The following is a 23,939-nucleotide window of genomic DNA, read 5'->3' as shown; positions in this document are numbered from 1 at the left end:
ACAGTTTTATACTTTTATTTCAGCACATGCTACCTACATAGAGACAACCAGATAAATACTACAACTACTGTAGAGTATATATAAAAATATAAGGTAAGATAATAGCCCAGGCGCCAGTGGGAGTGTAAAGATCTAACTCCCCTGCTGGTATTCAATGCTGCACACCTGCAAGAGGCTTTTCCACACCTCTAACAATAAAACAGAAAAAGACAAAAGTAGTAGGTGGCGCTTATCATTCACAGCAAGGGATGGTATATTAAATCAAAAAGTATTCTGAATAATAAATGATCAATAATTATAAAACTCCCAGGAGTGGGGTTATAAATACATATAATCACAATATAAAATAAATATATACATCCAATAAAATCAGCAAATATAAATCAGCTTGTGGCAGGCAACTTTCAGAATGAAATCAACCACTATGAGTGGGGTTTCACTATCCAACAAATAGGGGTATTCAATATGGGTGCGATAACATCATTTTTTGCGTTAATATCGCACTTTTTAATGTTTTTGCGTAAATATCACTTGTTTTAGTTTTACACCGTATTCAATTTCAAAGACTTATCGCAGTTTTGAAAAGTCTTTGATAAAAAACGGTGATAACTTTTCACCATTGAATAGGTGTCGAAAAAAAGTGCAGAATTGGGGTTTAGGGGTGCAGGCTTAAAAAAAATAGCCTGCACCCCTGAGATTGACATTTAAAAAAGAACTGTGTCAAAAAAAGTAAAAAAAAAAATAGGGACATCCCAAAAAATTTATGTAAAAATTGGGGTGCAAAAAAAAATGGAAAAAAATTGTTAAACAATAGGCAAATAGGTTATTGCAGTGCAGAAGAGCACTTAGGTTATTTTTTTTCGTTTTTTTAAGTGGTCCCATCAAATTTGGGGTACATGAAAATGGGTACTAGTATATTTTGATGTCCCTAAAGTAAGTTTTTAAAAATTCTGCATTTGTGCACCTGCCGCTATAATTCTATTCTAGAAAACACCTGCCGCATACATGCAGAAAAGCCCTGAACCTATTTGCCTATTGTTTAACAATTTTTTTCCTTTTTTTTTTTGCACCCCAATTTTTAAATAAATTTTTTGGGGTGTCCCTATTTTTTTTTAACTTTTTTTGACACAGTTCTTTTTTAAATGTCAATCTCAGGGGTGCAGGCTATTTTTTTTAAGCTTGCACCCCTAAACCCCAATTCTGCACTTTTTTTCGACACCTATTCAATGGTGAAAAGTTATCACCGTTTTTTATCAAAGACTTTTCAAAACTGCGATAAGTCTCTGAAATTGAATACAGTGTAAAGCTAAAACCAGTGATATTAAGGCAAAAACGTTAAAACGTGCGATATTAATGCAAAAAACGATGTTATCGCACCCATATTGAATACCCCTAAAAGTCTTTAATATATAGCAATATTGTTGTGTAGCAGTTCTCAATAGAAACTATTGTATCACTGATAGGTAGTAACAATTGTAGCAGATTGTTATAGCTGTTAAATGCTCACTGCCAGAAGTCAATATTTCCAATGCTCCAATAGTGGAATTCAAAACATCAGGAGTATGTATATAAATAATGAATAAGGGACAGTTCAAAATCTTAGCTCTCCACAGTACTCACAGTCCTCACAGTCCATATGCGTGAAGCCGCCCAAGTGCGGAGAAACGCTTTGAGGATATGGAGATCACGAGACTTGTGGCAAGACTTTACCAACTATATGAGATTTGCAGCAGAGCTCCCCTGTGAATCCCATCTGCAGTTGCCAGCATCCCACGTGACACCGTTTAGCCCTGCGGGAGTGTGAGACTCACAGAGCTGAGGTCGGTGAGGTCCGTGGAGAGAGAAGCCGCGACATAGCACCGGGAGGAATATTCACATTGCCAGAGGATTCACAGTCTGAAGTCCGCTAGAGTGGTGCTTCACGCATATGTACTGTGAGTACTATGGAGAGCTGGGATTTTGAACTGCTATAACAACCTGATACAATTGTTAATTGTTACTACCTATCAGCGATACAAAAGTTTCTATTGTGATTATATTAATATATTTATAACCCCACTCCCAGGAGTTTTATAATTGTTGATCATTTATTATTCAGAATACTTTTTGATTTAAAGAAATATTGATATACCATCCCTTGTTGTGAATGATAAGTGCCACCTACTACTTTTGTCTTTTTCTATATATAAAAATAACCTAAATTAATTCAGTAAAAAAACACATTTGCATGCACATGCACAGTTGGACAAATTGCAACATGCAGGCTGGCCTGCACCAGTTGAATATGTGCCACATTCACGTCAGACATACATGAAATAAACTTACATCCAATTTTTTAAACTTTTGTTTTGCTAGTCAAACACACATTCACTATTATGTTTAAATGAAAAAAAACTTTATGAATACAGCTCTAATAACTCTCCTTCACATGTACTTTTACTAAAGTATACCCATAAAAATGAATAATATATGCACAATCAATTAATTATTTTTATTTTTTTTTTTTAAAAAAAGGATCACATTGACTGGTGAATCCAGAATCAGCCAATCAGTAGTGGTTAGCCAGTGTTTGTGACATGGGTGTAACTACAGTTGTTGCAAGGGGTGCCATTGCTATGGGGGTTAACCGCAAATATAACGTTTTCCCCAGATGTATGAAGGAAGAACCGCAGGAGATATCTCCGATACTTGCTGCGAACCCTACAATCCCACTGGCAGCTGCATTCCTCATTTGTTTCTATGGGATACGTTTAAGATGCCGGCGGTCACTATGCCAATTGTCGGCATCTAGACTACAGAATCCCGGCGTGGGTTAACTAACCTACGCCGGGACACTGGCGCCAGGCATCCCAATCAAAGGGATGCCGGGCGCCGAGCGCAGACAGCCGCGGTGGGGGAGGGTTAGGTTTAGGGTTCCCGGGGGGGAACTTAGGGTTAGGCACCCCACCGGGAGGTTAGGGTTAGGCTAGGGGGGAGGGAGGATTAGGGTTAGGCACCCCCGGGGGAAGGTTAGGGTTAGGCACTCCCCTGGGGGACTTAGGTTTAGGCAGCGGGGAAAGGGGGGGTTAGGTTTAGGCACTTAGAGCGGGGATTAGAGTTAGGCACAGGGGGGGGAGGTTAGGGTTAGGCACCCTAAAGGAGGGTTAGGGATAGGGGGTATAGTTGGGTTAGATCATACTTACCTTTCAGACGATCTGGATTTCCTTCCTCGTCGGGCTGGCGCTGCCGGGATTTGAACCGAATGCGTTTCTATGGGTGATGCGATGCTGCCAAATTTACCAACATAGGAATGCAATGCATTCCAGATATTGGCCCCACAGCTAATGTCATCTGAAAATTGTATTAGCCGCTGTAGCCAATGGATCACACATCACATAATTAGTTGGTGAAGGGTTCCTTTGGAACCCTCGCCAACAATGGCTGCTGCACATGTGCAGCTGGTTGGGCTCCTTTCGGAGCCTGTGACCCTGTATGTGCCGGAGGATACATTCCAGCGATAGGATTGCATCTTACAATCCGATCATGGGCTGTAATGTCATGCCCAGATTGCATAGCAATTGCGATAATTAATAAATGGGATCCATAATATATTGTGCACTGGGGAGGATACAATGTGGCATAATATGAACTGTTGGCATAGATAGTGTGGTATAATGTGAACTAGGGCACTTCTATGGGGCATAAAATGAACAACCACTGTGGAGAGAGGTGCCTCTCTAGTAGCAATGGGTTAAGGCTCCTTCAAAATGTTGCAATGGGGCCCAGAAAGTTCTGGCTACACTCCTGGCTGGTGACCATAATTTTTATTGTATATATGACTTGCCCTTAATCACTTGCAATTGATAAGTTTTTGAGTGTATGCATCTCTTTGAAGGTCTGCATCTGTTCCAAGTTATGTGTCTTCTTATTGCACTCAGCTTACTATAGATTGCCCCATCCCACAACTGCCCCAGCTCTCAGATGTTAGAAAATTTGTATATCCATGCGCAGAACCAATTTGTGTTTATTACAATATGCGAACTGGTATAGATCCAACTCGGCATCATCTCCAAAATTCATAGTCTTTAATAGATTTAACCAAAGTTCAAAATTATATTGTTTATATGTTTACTACTAGCTGAGCTGTTATTCACTTTAAAATTTGAATATTGATTTAGGTTGGTTCATTTTAAAGACTAATGATAAAAAAACAATATTGCCCATAAAACAGCTACATTCAGTGCATTTCTCATCGGTTTGCTAAATAAATGTTAAGGCAGAGACTGCCTTAACATTTATTTTTTACACATTATTTTAATGCTGTGGAAGTATAGAAGCCATTTTGTAAAAAGCCATCTTGTTTTCAAGTATGCCACGTATACATAGAAAGTAAATGTACAGGACAGGAGTGAGTTAATTCATTGTACAGAGCCTGTCACATACAGTGCATCCGGAAAGTATTCACAATGCTTCACTCTTTCCACATTTTGTTATGTTACAGCCTTATTCCAAAATGGAATAAATTAATTTTCATCCTCAAAATTCTACACACAATACCCCATAATGACAACGTGTAAAAAGTTTTTTTGTGATTTTTACAAATTGAATTTAAAAAAAATGAAAAAATCACATGTACATAAGTATTCACAACCTTTGCTCAATACTTTGTTGATGCACCTTTGGCAGCAATTACAGTCTCAAGTCTTTTTGAATATGATGCCACAAGCTTGGCACACCTATCTTTGGGCAGTTTCGCCTGTTCCTCTTTGCAGCACCTCTCAAGATCCAACAGGTTGGATGGGAAGCATTGATGCACAGCCATTTTCAGATCTCTCCAGAGATGTTCAATTGGATTCAAGTCTGGGCTCTGGCTGGGCCACTCAAGGACATTCACAGAGTTGTCCTGAAGCCAATCCTTTGATATCTTGGCTGTGTGCTTAGGGTCATTGTCCTGCTGAAACATGAACCGCCACCCCAGTCTGAGGTCAAGAGCGCTCTGGAGCAGGTTTTCATCCAGGATGTCTCTGTACATTGCTGCATTCATCTTTCCCTCTATCCTGACTAATCTCCCAGCCAGTTACTGCCACTGAAAAACATCCCCACAGCATGATACTGCCACCACCATGCTTCACTGTAGGGTTGGTATTGGCCTGGTGAAGAGCGGTGCCTGGTTTCCTCCAAACATAATGCCTGCCATTCACACCAAAGAGTTCAATCTTTGTCTCTCATGGTCTGAGAGTCCTTCAGGTGCCTTTTGGCAAACTCTATGTGGGCTGCCATGTGCTTTTTACTAAGGAGTGGCTTCTGCCTGGCCACTCTACCATACAGGCCTGCTGCAGAGATGGTTGTCCTTCTGGAAGGTTCTTCTCTCTCCACAAAAGAATGCTGTAGCTCTGACAGAGTGACCATCGGGTTGTTGATCACCTCCCTGACTAGGGCCCTTCTCTCCCGATCTCTCAGTTTAGATGGCCGGCCAACTCTAGGAAGAGTCCTGGTGGTTCCGATCTTCTTCCATTTATGGATGATGGAGGCCACTGTGCTCTTTGAGACCTTCAAAGCAGCAGATAATTTTCTGTACCCTTCTCCAGATTTGTGCCTCGAGACTATCCTGTCTCAGAGGTCTACAAACAATTCCTTGGATTTCATGCTTGGTTTGTGCTCTGACATGCACTGTCAAGTGTGGGACCTTATATAGACAGGTGTATGCCTTTCAAAATCATGTCCATCCACTGCATTTACCACAGGTAGACTCCAATTAAGCTGTAGGAACATCTCAAGGATGATTAGTGGAAACAGGATGCATCTGAGCTCAATTTTGAGCTTCAAGGCAAAGGCTGTGAATAGTTATGTACATGTGAATTCTTAGTGGTTTTTTTTATTTAATTTGCAAAAATCTCAAGGTCAATTCTACATGTTGTCATTATGAGGTATTGTGTATAGAATTTTGAGGACAAAAATGAATTTATTCAATTTTGGAATAAGGCTGTAACATAACAAAATGTGGAAAAAAGTGAAGCTTTGTGAATACTTTCCGGATGCACTGTATGCACAGCAAAGCATATGTACATATATGGGATGGAATTTTAAATTCAAATGCTTACTCTAGAAGTTACTGCCAGCTCATCAGTTTCACTGCTTTAATGAACAACAGATGTATTTTTTGTGAGCAATCTGGAGTGTATAAATTGTTGCACTTGGAGCATTCAACCCAGAGAGGAGATGCTTGTGGTTATACACATTCGTGTCCAGTGTCTCTTTTCTCCATATGATCATATGTAGGCTATAGCAGACAAAGCCCTGAGGGTGACCAAGAACTGAATTTGTTAAACTATAATTACTGACCAGATCCAACAACATGGAAATTTTCAGTGAGATGCCCAGCAGTATTGACTACCATTGGACAGACATGAGATCATGTTCTGGGGACGGAGATGCCAGGACAAATTCCCGGGTGAGTAAAAAATGTTCTCCTGGCATCTGTATCCCCATTGCAGCTAATGTTCCGTCCTGGAGTCAATCTTTTGGGATTTATTGGTCACCCTAAACAAAGGTGTTGCTATTTAAAAATGTTATAATCTGTTATATGTTCAATGAATGATAGGTGAATGTTTAAAGTCTTGTTTTTCTGTTTGATATGTACCAAACCTGTCCTAATTGTTTTTTTAGAGTAACTTTGATAATATTCACTGATTTAATTTTAGAAGAGGGCCCCACACAGTAATTTGTTTATGAAATAGAATAAAGCCATGAAATTCCATTAGTGATCATTGATATTCACAGAACAACAGGAATTTAAAAGTAACATTTCATATCCAGCAGCAGTTAGCTAAGATTGAATCCATGTAATTTCTTCTCATGTATTCAAAAGGGTGGAGGAGGAAGTGTATTGTGGGGGATGATGCTGGCAAGGGAGATACGTACAGAGAATCCAGCAGCAACGCATATGGACATATGTAGTTCAGCTAGCAAGCACAAGAGACTAGTGAGACAAAGGAAGATGAAAATTATACTTACTTTTTTATTTTTCACTCTCCTTTAATGATTATGATTGTTTTGAATTAATTGAATATTTTTTGATAGGTCATGTTATTGTAAGTTATACAGTCAGGTCCATAAATATTGGGACATTGACAGAATTTTCCTATTTTGGCCTCTATTCACCACCACAATGGCTTTGAAATGAAACAAACAAGATGTACTTTAACTGCAGACTTTCAGATTTAATTTGAGGGTAATTACATCCAAATCAGGTGAACGGTGTAGAAATTACAACGGTTTAGGGTTAGGCATTAGAAGGAGGGTTAGGATTAGGGATTAAGGTCAGGGATAGCTGAGGAATACTCACTGAAATGCTGCAGCATCAGAAGGCTGACCCCAAAGTGGCAGTCACATGATCGCCAGGACCCAGAAGCAGTGGTGGACACGTTGCATCCCTAAGGAGCATGTATGTCTCCAATGGAACACCAGGAATGATATGAAAATACTCTAACATGTTGACAATTCATCAGTCTCTACATGATGAATGTCAACATGGTCAACTTTGACTTTATGACTATGTTGAGATTTTCATGTAAAATTAATGACTGTTGACAGATCATACCAACAAACAGGGCTGGAGAAGGGCCCAATGGGCCTGGGACTAAAAAAGTTCAAAGGGCTATTGTGAGAAGCAGAGTAGTTGTGACCAGCACTAGCTGGATGTGGCCAGTGCCATGTGGCATGTACACCTCATAGACTATCAGCCCTTATGTCTCCCTAGGTATATAAAAGTAGAACAATTGCATAATTGTGTGGGGAAAATAAAAATATAATTATAATACTTTATGGCAAATTGTGGGGCCAGGTGGTGGCTTGTCATCATCATGCTGTCATGATGAAGGGCCTATTTTTATATGGAGGCCTGGAGCTGTAGCTTCATCCACCCTATTATTAATCTGGCCGTTACACTAAAATCTCCTCAACCCAGCTTTAATAATCTCACCAGAGTGATGCTACAGAGCATCTGGGCATAGAGCTGATCTAAGCTACAGCCATCTTTAGCTGCCGCCTGCATGCAGTATGATGTCACAATGCAGGTCACAGCCCTATATAAAGGAAGCCCAGCTACTGGCAGCCATTTTGTGGTAACATTTTGTCCTACATTAATACTCTCTGAATAGTTCTTGCCTTATTCATGCAATGTTTGATGGATGGGTAAAGACTTGTCCAATCCTCCGGGGATGCAATTCCAGACCAGACTGTTAATATAGTCCTACTGGATACATGGATGCAGATTCAACACCCAATATATGCCTCTACACCTGTCCAATTTTGCAGCAGATCTCAGGTCTATGTCTGCTGCAACAATCAACTAAAAGCATTGTGTCACTCACCATACACACTATTCCCATCTTTGGCAGACCAGCAGCAACTCACAGTCAAGAGCATAGCTACAGTAAGTGCAGAGAATGGGGCTGCGATAGGGCAAAGGTTTGCCTCTGGGGCCCAGCTTTCTCCCAGCACCGACTTTACACTGCCATTTACTGAGCCCCAGCTTTTCTGTCCTCATCAGAGTGTTGCTACAGAGCATCTGGGCCCAGAGCTGATCTAATCTACAGCCATATCAAGCTACTGCCTGCATGCATTGTGATATCACAATGCAGGTCACAGCCATATATAAAGGATGCCCAGCTACTGGCAGTCATTTTGTGGTGACATTTTCTCCTACATTGATGCTCACCAAGTAGTTCCTGCCTTATTTAACCAACTTTGAATAACAACTACTAATATGGATTTTGGATTAAATCTTCCAAAAAGGTCCTGAACAGCAACAACTTCATAAATAGAATCTGAATAACATCTTTAGGTAATGACTATATATCACATTTTAGCCTGCCACTCTTACTCCTTCAGACACCTCCCTTTATTTTATCTGCAGGTTTTAATTTAGACACATTGGATAAAGCAAACAATTCATTTGATATGATGCTGTATGACTTAAGATGGTTACAGATGTGTCCAATTCTCTGGGGTTTCAACTCTAGACCAGACTGTTAATATAGTCCTACTGGATACCTGGATGCAGATTCAACACCCAATATATGCCTCTACACCTGTCCAATTTTGCAGCAGATCTCAGGTCTATGTCTGCTGCAACAATCAACTAAAAGCATTGTGTCACTCACCATACACACTATTCTAATCTTTGGCAGACCAGCTGCAACTCACAGTCAAGAGCATAGCTACAGTAAGTGCAGAGAATGGGCCTATGATAGGGCAAAGGTTTGCCTCTGGGGCCCAGCTATCTCCCAGCACCGACTTTACACTGCCATTTACTGAGCCCCAGCTTTTCTATCCTCATCAGAGTGTTGCTACAGAGCATCTGGGACCACAGCTGATCTAATCTATAGCCGTCTCTAGCATTGTGATGTCACAAAGCAGGTCACATCTGGGCCCAGAGCTGATCTAATCTACAGCCATATCAAGCTACTGCCTGCATGCATTGTGATGTCACAATGCAGGTCACAGCCTTATATAAAGGTTGCCCAGCTACTGGCAGCCATTTTGTGGTAACATTTTGTCCTACATTGATGCTCACCGAGTAGTTCCTGCCTTATTTAAGCAACTTCGAATAATGACTACTGATATGGACTTTGGATTAGATCTTCCTATAAGGTACTAAACAGCAACATCTTCAGAAAAAGAATCTGAATAAGGGCCCTCATTCAGTCCCACTCGCGAGCGGCTGTCCGCTCGCAAGTGGGTCGATGGTCTTCACTGCGCATGCGCATGACGGAGGGAGCTTTCCTTCGCTCGGACTATCTCATTAAAGGGGGCCTTCCTGTCGAAGTTGACTGACATCACGCCCCCTTTGGTGGGCGTGCTGGGGGCGTGCCTGCCAGACGGAGGCGTTCCCAAGGGAATGCCTACCGTCTGAAGCCGGCCCCACTGACATCACTAGTGATGTCAGTGGGAGTGATTTTGGCTCTGATAGAGCCAAAATCACTCCTGGCCTTGCGGTTGAAAAACTCAACCGCAGGCAATTGCTCGCAGTTTCGATGGTCGCGATGGTCAAGACCATCGCGACCATCATCCTGCACGCTCGTATATGCTGTGGGTGGTGACCCACAGCTATATGAGCGTCCAGGAGGACACTCCATATTAATGGAGGTGGGCCCTGATTCAGAGCGAGCGCTCTGGTCAGAGCGTCCGGCTCTGAATCAGGGCCAATATCTTTAGGTAATGACTACATAACACATTCTGGCCTGCCACTCTAACTCCTACAGACACCTCCCTCCATTTTCTCTACAGTTTTTAATTTAAAAAATGGACAAAGTTAAGTATTAATTTGATATGACACTGCATGACTTAAGATGCGTATAAACTTGTCCAGTCCTCTAGGCATCCAATTCCATACCTGACCATTTTTCACTCCGGCTGTGGACAGTGGTGGGTGGGAGTTGTGCTGCTGTTGTCGTCCATAGGGGCTGTGTCCACACCAAAGTCCATAGGGGCTAGCTGGGCTGTGTTGTGCAGTCTGTTGTCCATAGGGGCTGTGTCCACTCCAAAGTCCATAGGGGCTGGCTGGGCTGTGTTGTGCAGTGTCCCATAAAGGCTGTAGTCCTAAAGGGGTGCTGTAGTGTTGTCCAGGGGGTGCTCTGTGCATCAGGGGTGTTCCCCCCAAGTGCAAAAAAATATATTTTTCTGTTTGTGTGCGCTGTAGCTGCACGTGCATCAACAAATTAGCGCCAAGCGTGCACCTGAGTCATAAGTAAAGGGCCGGCTGGCTCATCTGTTGAAGGTTGTGTAACCCCCAAAGTGTGCTCCAACAAAAAAGAAACAAATCTTTTTCTGTGTTTGTGACTTGTGTGTGCTGTAGCCACACGTGCATCAACAAAGTAGCGCCAAGTGTGCACCTGTGTCATAAGTTAAGGGCCGGCTGGCTCATCTGTTGAAGGTGGTGTAACCCCCAAAGTGCGCTCCAAAAAAAAAGAAAAAAATCTTTTTCTGTGTTTGTGACTTGTGTGTGCTGTAGCCACACATACATCAACAAAGTAGCACCAATTGTGCACCTGTGTCATAAGTAAAGGGCCGGCTGGCTCGTCTGTTGAAGGGTGGTGTAACCCCCAAAGTACGCTCCAAAAAAAAAAGAAAAAAACCTTTTTCTGTTTTTGTGACTTGTGTGTGCTGTAGCCGCACGCATCAACAAAGTAGCGCCAAGCATGCACCTGTGTCATAAGTAAAGGGCCAGCTGGCTCATCTGTTGAAGGTTGTGTAACCCCCAAAGTGTGCTCCAACAAAAAAGAAACAAATCTTTTTCTGTGTTTGTGACTTGTGTGTGCTGTAGCCACACGTGCATCAACAAAGTAGCGCCAAGTGTGCACCTGTGTCATAAGTTAAGGGCCGGCTGGCTCATCTGTTGAAGGTGGTGTAACCCCCAAAGTGCGCTCCAAAAAAAAATCTTTTTCTGTGTTTGTGACTTGTGTGTGCTGTAGCCACACATACATCAACAAAGTAGCACCAATTGTGCACCTGTGTCATAAGTAAAGGGCCGGCTGGCTCGTCTGTTGAAGGGTGGTGTAACCCCCAAAGTACGCTCCAAAAAAAAAAGAAAAAAACCTTTTTCTGTTTTTGTGACTTGTGTGTGCTGTAGCCGCACGCATCAACAAAGTAGCGCCAAGCATGCACCTGTGTCATAAGTAAAGGGCCAGCTGGCTCATCTGTTGAAGGTTGTGTAACCCCCAAAGTGTGCTCCAAAAAAAAAAAGAAACAAATCTTTTTCTGTGTTTGTGACTTGTGTGTGCTGTAGCCACACGTGCATCAACAAAGTAGCACCAAGTGTGCACCTGTGTCATAAGTAAAGGGCTGGCTGGCTCGTCTGTTTAAGGGCGGTGTAACCCCCAAAGTGTGCTCCAAAAAAAAGAAAAAAATCTTTTTCTGTGTTTGTGACTTGTGTGTGCTGTAGCCGCACGCATCAACAAAGTAGCACCAAGCGTGCACCTGTGTCATAAGTAAAGGGCCAGCTGGCTCATCCGTTGAAGGGTGGTGTAACCCCCAAAAGTGCGTTCCAAAAAAAATCTATATATATTTTTCTGTGTTTGTGTGCACCTTAGCCGCACGTATATCAATATCACATAAATGGAGGACAAACATTTTCAGATAAAAATAAAATAGGGAAAGATCAAGAACCACTTCCTCCTAGTGCTGCAGCTGCCACTAGTCAAAACATAGACGATGAAATGGCATCAATGTCATCTGCCAAGGTCTATGCACAATGTCATAGTAGAGGGCAAATAAAATCCCAAATGGCAAAGTTCAGGAAAATGACCTTAAAAAATAAATGTAAATCGTTTGAGGAGAAACGTAAACTTACCAATATGCCATTTACGACACGGAGTGGCAAGGAACGGCTAAGGTCCTCCCCTATGTTCATGACTAGTTGTTCAGCTTCACATGACGATGGAAGCCATCCCGCTAGAAAATTGAAATGACTTAAGCTGGCAAAAGCACAGTAAAGAACTGTGCATTCTAATTCTAAGAAGATATCACAAATCCCATGGAAAGTCCAAGTGTGGCGACGGTTGCGATGCCTGACCTTCCCAACACTGGATGGGAAGAGGGGGCTCCTTCCACCATTTGCACGCCCTCTGCAAGTGCTGGAAGGAGCAGCCACAGTCCACTTGCTGATATTCAAATTGAAGATGTCACTGTTGAAGTACAACAGGATGAGGATATTGGTGTTACTGGCACTGAGGAGGAAGTTGACAAGGAGGATTCTGATGGTGAGGTGGTTTGTTTAAATCAGGAACCGGGGGAGACAGTTGTTGTCTGTGGGATGAAAAATCCCATCACGGTCATGCCTGGGCAGAAGACCAAACATTCCACTTCTTTGGTCTGGAAATATTTGTATCCAAATCCAGACAAAACAACTGTCTTGCCATATTTACCATATGTAAAAGTGGAATAAGAAGGGGTAGGGACGTTAACAAACTAGGAACATCCTACCTTATACGTCACCTGCAATGCGTTCATAAAAAGTTACTGTCAAGTTCAGAAACTGTGGCTAAGACCATAAGCAGTCCAGGGACACCTAAATCCCTTTGTACTGTTGTATCCAAGTGCCTGCAAACTACGCCGTCAACTCCCTCCTTGTCAATTTCCTCCTCAGACAGGATTGGAAGTAGTCCTGCAGGCCATGTCACTGGCATGACTCACTCTCCTATCCGGGATTCCTCGGGTGGATCCTGCATTGCTATGCCTACTGCTGCCACTGCTGCTGTTGCTGCTGGGAGTCGTTCATCAACCCAGAGAGGAAGTAGGAACACCACTACTTCTTTTACTAACCAATTCACCCTCCAACAGTCCTTAGCAAGGAGGATGAAGTAGGACAGCAGTCATCCTGAAGCAAAGCAGATAACTGAGGCCTTTTAAGCTATGTTGGTGTTAGACGTTCATCCGGTATCGCCATTAGTGCAATGAGATTTAGACAATTGAGGAGGTAGTGTGTCCCCGGTACCAAATCCTATCTAGATTCCACTTCACTAGGCAGGCGATACCGAGAATGTACAGAGATGTCAGAAAATGTGTCCTCAGTGTCCTAAAAATGCAGTTGTACTCAATTTCTACTTAACCATGGACATGTGGACAAGTGGAACAGTGCAGACCAAAGACTATATGACTGTGACTGCCCACTGGGTAGATGTATCGCCTTATGCAGCAACAACAGCAGCATCACCAGTAGCAGCATCTCAGAAATGCCAGCTCGTTCCAAGGCAGGCTATGTTGTGTATCACTGGTTTCAGTAAGAGGCACACCGCCGACAACCTCTTAGAGAAACTGAGGGAAATCATCGCCCAATGGCTTACCCCACTTAGACTCTCCTGGGGATTTGTGATATCTGACAACGACACCAATATTGTGCGGGCATTACATCTAGGCATATTCCAGCAAGTCCCATGTTTTGCTTGCACAATAAATTTGGTGGTGCAGAACTTTTTGAAAAACGACAGGGCTGTGCAGGAGACACTTTGGGTAGCCCAAAAAATTTCTGCCCACTTTCACCATTTAGCGACTGCGTGCCGAAGACTGGAGCACCAGTAAACACTCTTGAACATGGCCTGCCATCACCTGAAGCAAGAGGTTGTGACGTGGTGAAACTCAACCCTCTATATGCTTCAGAGGATGGAGGAGCAGCAAAAGGCCATTTCAAGCCTATACATCCACCTATGACATAGGAAAAGGAGGGGATATGCACCTGACTCAAGCACAATGGAGAATGATTTCCGTGTTGTGCAAGGTTCTCCAGCCCTTTGAACTTGCCACATGTGAAGTCAGTTCAGACACTGCCAGCTTGAGTCAGGTCATTCCCCTCATCAGGCTTTTGCAGAAGCAGCTGGAGAAAGTGAAGGAGGAGCTAAGATGGAGCGATTCCGCTCAGTATGTGAGACTTGTGGATGAAGCCCTTCATTCGCTTTGCCAGGATTCCAGGGTGGAATATGGTGTATAGAAAATGAGAGAATTCCCACTCTGAGTAAATGGCTAAAAAATATATGTATTTATTCTATAGCAAAGTATTCATAAAATTGTTTCACAAATAACAAAAAATACCAGGTACCTGGAGAAGTATAAACAACAATATATAATAAAAAGCACAATTGCAATCAGTTATAAAATAGTATATAATGTGTCTGTGTGTATATATTCACACAACACACAAGGTGCATCTGCTTGTGATGCAAATAATTATGCCTAACCAGTTTAGATAATTCCAGGGACCTGTATTCCTTTTAAAACAGAAAATAGCATATATAAAAACTTCTGTCTCTTGCTACAATGTTAACCATTAGCCAAATGGCTGAAGTATGTTCCATAAATAATAGGATCGGTTATTCCATTTAAACGTGATGTTGTTCTGTCTCCTGTAATATGGAGTGAGGTGGAAAAATCTTAACACTAACTGGCGTTAACTTGTCTTTTCTTTTTCTAGCGGAGGTCAGATTCCCCGTTTCTTCGTCGCCGCCTGTGCTCTGGTGTGTAGCACCTCGGCGTCCTTATGCTGCACTCTCTGCACCTGGTGTCTCTGCACTCCCCCGACTGCTTAGATGTCCGTAGAGAAAATAGAGGCAGCTTCCAGTCTGGCTTGTGCAGCCAATTTAAATGCAGGGGTTCTCTGCTTTCTCCTTATACCCCTTTTACACCATAGCAAAAACCTGGGTTTTTGCTGGGTCTATCCGGGTCACAGCTCAGGGTGGAAGGGTCCCTGAAAAATAACCCAGGTTAAGTGACCCAGCAATCCAACCCAGGCAGCTACCAGAGTTGGACCCAGGATGGACTCGGGTAATGGTGCAGTATAAACGGTGCAATCCGGGTTATCTGACCTGGGTCATGCCTAAAATGAGCTGATTGGTGGTTGTGGGGCATTCACCTCCCACTTTTTATGATCTCACAGGTTTAGCAGGGCATACCTGAGTTCAGTGTGAACAGGGCTGACCTGGGAGTAACCCAGATCGAAGGTGCAGTGTAAATGGGTCTGACCAGAGTTGGAACTATGTCCAAAAACCCAGGTCGGACCTGGGTTTTTGGTGGAAAAGAGGTAATAGTGAGCACACAGTATCACATTATCCAACCAGTTTCACCCATCTGGGCTTCGTCAGGGATGCCTCATGTGCTTAAATGTAGCCCTTATGTAGGCTTGTCCATTACCTTAATTGATTAAACAGTTTCCTTGCAGTGAAGGAGGAATGGTATTGCATATATATTCCTTCACATGCAGAGAAAAGAACAATTTTGTTAATATGTAAAGCTGATATTCTTACACTATTACAATTCTGTTACTGCTAGAGGAAAAAGAGTATATATATATATTGGATCTGGATCTTTCTTCGTGTTTTGGATCTGGATTGGTTTTGCCAAAACCACCCTTCGGTGTTTTGGTTTCTGGATTTTGTGTTTTGGATCTGTATTTTTTTTTTAAAAAGCATAAAAACTGCTAAAATCACAGAATGTGTTGATTTTTCTGCTCATATGCTATTATTAACCTCAAAAACCATAATTTCCACTCATTTCCAGTCTATTCTGAACACCTCACACCTCACAATAGTGTTTTTATGTCCAAAAGGTTGCACCGAGGTAGATGGATGACTATGCTAAGCGACACGAGTGGGCAGCACAAACACGTGGCCCATCTAGGAGTGACACAGCAGTGGCAGACAGGATGGCAGTTTGAAAAACTAGGCCCCAAACAGTACATAATGCAAAGAAAAACAAGAGGTGCAAGATGGAATTGTCCTTGGGCCCTCCCACCCACACTTATGTTGTATAAACAGGACATGCACACTTTAACAAACCAATCATTTCAGCGCCAGGGTCTGCCACACGACTGTGGCTGAAATGATTGGTTCGTTTGGGCCCCCACAAAACAAGCTGGCAATTAATCTGTCCCTGCACAAACTGGCTCTACGGAGGCAAGATGTCATCCTCATCCTCGTCATTCACCGATTCCTCACCCTCTTCAATGTTGTGTACATCCTCATCCTCACAGAGTATTAATTCGTCCCCACTGGAATCCACAACCACAGGTCCCTCTGTACGTTCTGGAGGCTGGTCTCCCTGGAAGAGTTGATAATTCATTTTTATGAACATCATCTTCTCCACATTTTGTGGAAGCAACCTCCTACGCCTTTTGCTGACAAGGTTTCCGGCTGCACTAAACACTCTTTCGGAGTGCACACTGGAGGGGGGGCAACTCAGGTAAAATAGAGCCAGTTTGTACAGGGGCCTCCAAATTGCCTCTTTTTCCTGCCAGTACATGTACGGACTGTCTGACATGCCTACTTGGATGCTGTCACCGATGTAATCCTTTAACAGACAGACGCACGCTTGTCGCTGCTACTTTGAGGATGCAGGTGCGGCTACAGCCCACACAATTCACAAAGACAGGAAAAAAAAGAATTTTTTATTTTTTGTAGAGCGCACTTTGAGGGTTACTCCACCCTTTAACAGACAGACGCACGCTTGTCGCTGCTGCTTTGAGGATGCAAGTGCGGCTACTACGAATACATTTCACACACAAACACAGAAAAAAAGAAGATTATTTTATTTTGGTTGGAGGGCACTTTGGGGGTTACACCACCCTTTAACAGACAGACGCACGCTTGTCGCTGCTGCTTTGAGGATGCAGGTGCGGCTACAGACCACACAATTCACAAAGACAGAAAAAAAAGAATAATATTTTTATTGTTTGTGGAGCGCACTTTGAGGGTTACACCACCCTTTAACAGACAGACACACGCTTGACGCTGCTGCTTTAAGGATACAGGTGCGGCTACAGCCCACACATTTCACAGAGACAGAAAAAAAAAGAAGAATTTTTTTATTGTTTGTAGAGCGCACTTTGAGGGTTACACCACCCTTTAACAGACAGACGCACGCTTGTCGCTGCTGCTTTGAGGATGCAAGTGCGGCTACTGCGCATACATTTCACACACAAACACAGAAAAAAAGAAGATTATTTTATTTTGGTTGGAGCGCACTTTGGGGGTTACTCCACCCTTTAACAGACAGACGCACGCTTGTTGCTGCTGCTTTAAGGATGCAGGTGTGGCTACGGCCCACACATTTCACAAAGAGAAAAAAAAGAAGAATTTTTTTATTGTTTGGGGAGCGCACTTTGAGGGTTACACCACCCTTTAACAGACAGACGCACGCTTGTCGCTGCTGCTTTTGAGGATGCAGGTGGAATCTAGACGGGATTTGGAACCGGGGACACACTACCTCCATCAATTGTCTAAATCCCACTGCACTAATGGCGGATACCGAACACACGTCTAACACCAACATAGCAGTCAAGGCCTCAGTTATACGGTTTGCTTCAGGATGACTGCTGTCGTACTTCATCCTCCTCGCTAGGGACTGTTGGAGGGTCAATTGTTTAGTAAAAGTAGTGGTGTTCCTACTTCCTCTCTGGGATGATGAACAACTCCTAGCAGCAGCAACAGCACTAGGAGGAAGTGGTTCTTGATCTTTCCCTATTTTATTTTTATCGGAGAAAGTTTGGTCCTCCATTTATGTTATATTGATATATACGTGCGGCTAAGGCGCACACGAACACAGAAAATATTTTTTTATTTTTGCTGGAGAGTAGTGCACTTTGTGGGTTACACCACCCTTTAAGAAATGAGCCAGCCGGCTATTACTTATGGGACACAGGCGCACACATGGCGCTGCTCCTTTGTTGATGCACGTGCAGCCACAGTGCACACAATTCACAAACACAGAAAATAGTTTTTATTTTGTTTGGAGTGCACTTTGGGGGTTACAGCACCCTTTACCGGTCAAGCCTGATGGCCCTTTACTTATGACACAGGTGCACACTTGGCACTACTTTGTTGATGCACGTGCTGCTACAGTGCACACAATTCACAAACACAGAAAATATATTTTTTTTTGTTTGGAGTGTACTTTCGGGGTTACAGCACCCTTTTATGGACAAGCCAGCCGGCCCTTTACTTATGACACAGGCGCACGCTTGGCACTACTTTGTTGATGCACGTGCAGCTTCTGTGCACAAAATTCACAAACACAGAAAAAATATTTATTTTTTTGCACTTGGGGGGAGCACCCCTGATTGACAGAGCACCCCCTGGACAACACTACAGCACCCCTTTAGGACTGGGACACTGCACAGGACTTTGGAGTGGACACAGCCCCTATGGACAACTGACTGCACAACACAGTCTAGCCAGTCCCTATGGACTTTGGAGGAGTGGACACAGCCCCTATGGACAACAGCAGCACAGCGCAGCACAGCACAGCACAGCACAGCACAACACTACACTGCACTACACTACACTACACTACACAGCCCAGCCAGCCCTAACTCCCATTCTCCCTCTTCACTGTCCACAGCCGAGTGATAAAATAGCGCCGACGCGGGTACCTTATATAGGATCCAAAACCCGCGAGACCCGGAAGGCGGGATGATGACGTTTTGCCTCGATTTCAGATCCGAGTCAGGCAGGAAAAGTCGAGCCTGACTCGGATCGGCCTCGGATCGGGGGGGCTCGGGGGGGTTCGGATTTCAGAAATCCGAACCCGCTCATCCCTAATATATATATATATATATAGTTGGAGACTAATTTTCCATAATATGATATATAATATATATCCATTTATCTGAATAAATACGCTTAAACTTCAAATTCATTATTTAAAAAAGGAAGAGCAATAGAAGGAGTGGGATGATGCACACAAAATCGACCCTTGGTTATAAAAAAGAACCCAAATCAAAATCAATGTTCAACCCTCTTTGGGCAAATGATGTCCATATAGTAAATTCTTTTGGCCTCTTCTTTGGAGATTTTTGCTATTTTATCTCCACCTCTCCAATGGCTGGTGACTTTTTTTAATTCCCATAAATTTCAAGCCTGATGGGTCACTGTTATGGCACTCTGTAAAATGAGTGGCAATACTGTGAGTATCTATTTAATTTTATTCTTTATGTTTCGGATATGCTCCGCAATTCTTGTCTTCAATGGTCTTAGAGTTCTCCTGACATATTGTTGTCCACAGGGGCACTCTAATAAATAGATCACCCCTGGGGTGTCGCATGTTATTTTGTCTTTGATCTTATATTCAAAATTTCTACAAACTGGCTCTATTTTACCTACGTTGCCCCCCCTCCAGTGTGTACCCCGAAAGAGTGTTTAGTGCAGCCGGGAACGTTGTCAGCGAAAGGCGTAGGAGGTTGCTTCCACAAAATGTGGAGAAGATGATGTTCATCAAAATGAATTATCAATTCTTCCAGGGAGACCAGCCTCCAGAAAGTACAGAGGGACCTGTGGTGGTGGATTCCAGCGGGGACGAATTAATACTCTGTGAAGATGAGGATGTACACAACACTGAAGAGGGTGAGCAATCCGAGGATGAGGAGGATGAGGATGACATTTTGCCTCCGTAGAGCCAGTTTGTGCAGGGACAGATTAATTACCAGCTTGTTTTGTGGGGGCCCAAATGAACCAATCATTTCATCCACAGTTGAGTGGCAGACTCTGGTGCTGAAATGATTGGTTTGTTAAAGTGTGCATGTCCTGTTTATACAACATAAGGGTGGGTGGGAGGACCCAAGGACAATTCCATCTTGCACCTCTTTTTTTATCCTTGCATTATGTACTCTTTGGGGCCTAGTTTTTCAAACTGCCATCCTGTCTGCCACTGCAGTGTCACTCCTAGATGAGCCACGTGTTTGTGCCGCCCACTTGTATAGTCATCCAGCTACCTCGGTGCAACCTTTTGGCCTAGAAACAATATTGTGAGGTGTTCAGAATAGACTGGAAATGAGTGGAAATTACATCGGGAATCTGCGTTCAGCAGTGCACTAGCATGCACTGCTGAATCAGGCCCTAAGTGCCAAATGGGCCTGAGATTGAAAATGTTCAAGCCCTTTTGTGAGAAGCAGTGAATTTATGACCAGTACTAGGTTGGTGTGGCAAGTGCCATATGGCATGTACACCTTACACACTATCAGTTTGAAAGTCTCCCTAGATGGTGTCATGATGAAGGGCCTATTTGTATGTGGAAGCCTGGAGCTGTAGTTCCATCCTCCCTATAATCTGGCCCTGCCAGCACATGTGCAGTGAAGCCCTGACTAAGCTTTCAGTTTCAGAAACTATAGGCTGAAACAGTGTTTGCACCTTAAACTTTATACCAGTGGTTCCCAAACTTTTTCAAATCACGGCGCCCTAGAGTATAAGAATTTTTCCACAGCACCCCATGGGCCAAAAGTTGAAGATTGAGAAATTCAGCAAAAATTAAATGAAGAGAATTGTGCTTATATGTCACCCTTAAGTCATTAGCAGTGGTTTTGCCTATCACACTGACCAAAAATTACTTTATTTGGTACTGGACCACCAACTCGAGGCACCCCTGCAAGTGCCCTGAGGCACCCCAGGGTGCCACGGTACCCAGTTTGGGAACCACTGCCTAACTGCCAAATACAGAAATGGTCTGTATTGTAACCCTGGACACTGAATATATGTCATTAAGTAGCAAAATGGTAAATATTATGAAATGTATAATTTCTTCTTACCTCAATTCCAAGAACTCCAAAGCCTACAGCTGCTGATATAGAAATGTATTTCTTCAAACTTCTGGCAATAGTAATGAAACAGCCCTAGTGCAAAAGGTGTAAAATCAGGATACTGTACAAAAAATGCAATATATATCATGTGAAACATTAATAATCTAAAGTCTTATAAGTCATATTAGTTTCATGATCATTTACTAGTATTTATATTCGCTCTGTAAACAGTTAATAGTTAATTCATTAATCAGTTCTAAAAGACTGCAACTGTCTATGCTCTATATAGATAAGAACTATTTATATTTCTTTGCATTTTTCCATTTTTAACGCTTAATGCAAAGAATATTAAAAAAAATTTCAGTGTTTAACTCTATGGCAGAGGTGTCAAACTTGTCGCCATCCAGCTGCTGTGGATTACATATCCCAGCATACCCTGCAACAGTTTTAGCATGCCTTAATAGCAAAACTGTGGCAGTGCATGCTGGGATGTGTAGTTCCATTGCAGCTGGATGGCTTTTGTAAAAGCTCCTGATTTCCATTTACGTTTATTCATTTTAGAATGAACACCACACATTCAGGAACTGACGGGCATTCAGTAGAACTTCATTCTATTACAAAGTCCTATTAAACAAATAACACAAGACAACTGGATCAAAACTGGTGCTTATATGAGTTCCTATAGGGCCAGAGAAGAACATAATTGTGTTTAACTATACTTAAATTAGACACAAACCTTAATTATATGATGTTGAGGTCACTGACAGTTATAACAACAACTACCTTTGTTCATCCTGCTCACATATTTCCCCTCCTTCCACATTACCTTCTGCAGTGCTCAGTCAGCTAACAATGTTACACAGGTCTACAAGAAGGGCACCCATACAATTACTGTTGACCTTATCTGGCAGTAACCCTATATGGCAATTCTGGCTGTCTGAGTTCTGTTAATTGTATTAAGAGATGAACCAGAAGCGGGCCGTAACTAGGGGTGTGCGAGCAGTGTTAGGGCAATACTCTGTGGGCGGCACCACCGTACACCCATGGCTCCTGTATCTGGCTAGCAGGGTGCCTGGTATGACACCCTGCAGTCAGAATCTCTGCAGCAGTGCCACCTGGAGCGTCCTTAGGATGCTTCAGATGGTCACACCGCTGCTGTAATTATCAATGCTTGTAGCCCCCCCCCCGTGTGACGTCATATGAAGGGGGTGTGGCCTGCACCGGGTGCGCACGAGCCTTAGTTACGGCTCTGACCAGAGGGAAAGCATAATAGTATAAAGAGGGAGATGCATCAAAGCTTGGAGAGAGATAAAGTACCAACCAATAAGCTCCTAACTGTCATATTTTTAAATACAGCCTGTTACATGACAGTTAGGAGCTGATTGGTTGGTACTTTATCTCTCTCCACTTTATCTCTCTCCAAGGTTTGATACATCTCCCCCATAATATTTGCAGTAAAATTTATGTCTCTGTCAATAAACAACAGATGCTGCACTGCAAAGATTGGGGTTTGGGATTGGAGCCAATTCCTTCCCCTCCCTCACCTTGAAGATGTTTATAAATGTCAACCTATGATATGGCACTACAGCTTCTGACAGTTTAAACATAATTTTGAATGAACTATTGTGGCACAATGGTTAGCATTGCTACCTCACAGTGCTCAACTCATGTGTTTGTATAGATTTTTTCCAGGTGCTTTGGTTTTCTCCCACACTCCAAACACATAGGGGCATATTCAATTGGGCGCAAGGTTTTGCGAGGAAAAAACTTTGTGCCCCTCGCACCCAATTTTGGATTACCGCGGGTATGCATGCTCACGATACCCGCGGTATCCAATAAAAAAAAAGTGGTAATGGTGTGTTCAGCTCTGAAAACCCTGCATCGCTTATAAAAAAAAAAATGGCTCTTACTTGCCTGGGGCTCTACGGTGGTCTCCGCGGCTCCCGGTGGCCTCCCCTCTCTCATCTCACTGGAAAGGGGGCTACTGGGAGTCCCGGGGGGTGCTGGGAGGCTCCATGGGCTGCTGGGAGAGGCAAGGGCTGCTGGGAGATGTAGTTCACCCAGCACCCAATCCGGGGGGCACATATACACTGGGGGGCCACACACACCAGGGGTCACAAACACACAACACTCATGCACACACACACATACTCATACACACTTACAAACAGTAACAAACACTCAAGCACACTGACATACTCAGGGCCATAGAGAGCCCAGCCGGGCCCAGGTAAAGGAGAGGGCGTGGCCTAATCGCGGGCAGCGTGGCCCCGCCCCCATGACAAAAAATAAATAAAAATCAATCACTTTTGCAGCGCCGCGTAGCGATCAGTGTGACCCCTCCCTTCCACAGCCATAGGAGACTGCTCCGGCTGCTGCAGCAGCCGCGAGCAGTCTCACACTGCAGCCAAACACAAGCTGTGTGCTGAGCTGCTGTGAGGGAGGTTGGGGGGTGATACCAGACCCGGGCTCTGCCAGGCCCCTCTAGCAAGCCTGGGCCCGGGTAATCTGTAACCGCTCCCCCCCTCTCAGCACCCATGGACATACTCACCCTGCTGCAGAACACCTGGCTTCCGATGCTGGATGTAGAAGAAGATGCAGAAGACAGCGCTGCAGAAGGTAAGTAATTATGGACTAAATAAGCTTAGTGGAAACTTCCAATTGCTTTATTAGACTTCAGCCGGGATCCCAGAGCAAGTCCCGCTGATTTTGTCTAAACTTAACGATTTTAGGAAAAATCACACTTGTTCTGGAGGTGCGAGAATAAAAAGCTCCAGGCGTGCAAAAAAGAAAAAAATCTGCACCTAATTCAATAGCAAAAAACCCACACCTGCAGAAAAACCTCGCAGGTGCGGGTTTTTGGCTTTTCTCGCCCCCAAATGAATATGCCCCATAGTGGTAGATA

The 23,939-nt window shown here is 43.4% G+C and overlaps 1 protein-coding gene across 1 annotated transcript in view; it reads right to left on the bottom strand.

Annotated features, from left to right (window-relative positions):
* LOC148516897 (tetraspanin-18-like) overlaps positions 1-23,939 on the bottom strand; it is a 40,430-nt gene that overhangs the window by 307 nt on the left and 16,184 nt on the right. Inside the window, exon 6 of the mRNA XM_088479428.1 lies at positions 21,044-21,127. Coding sequence (XP_088335554.1) covers positions 21,044-21,127 — 84 coding nt within the window. The remainder of the gene's footprint in view (positions 1-21,043; positions 21,128-23,939) is intronic.

This window comes from Taudactylus pleione, unplaced genomic scaffold (genome assembly GCF_031769625.1).
Source record: "Taudactylus pleione unplaced genomic scaffold, aTauple2 ptg000232l, whole genome shotgun sequence".
Lineage (NCBI taxonomy): Eukaryota > Metazoa > Chordata > Amphibia > Anura > Myobatrachidae > Taudactylus > Taudactylus pleione.
This window is presented reverse-complemented; position numbering and strand designations above follow the sequence as displayed.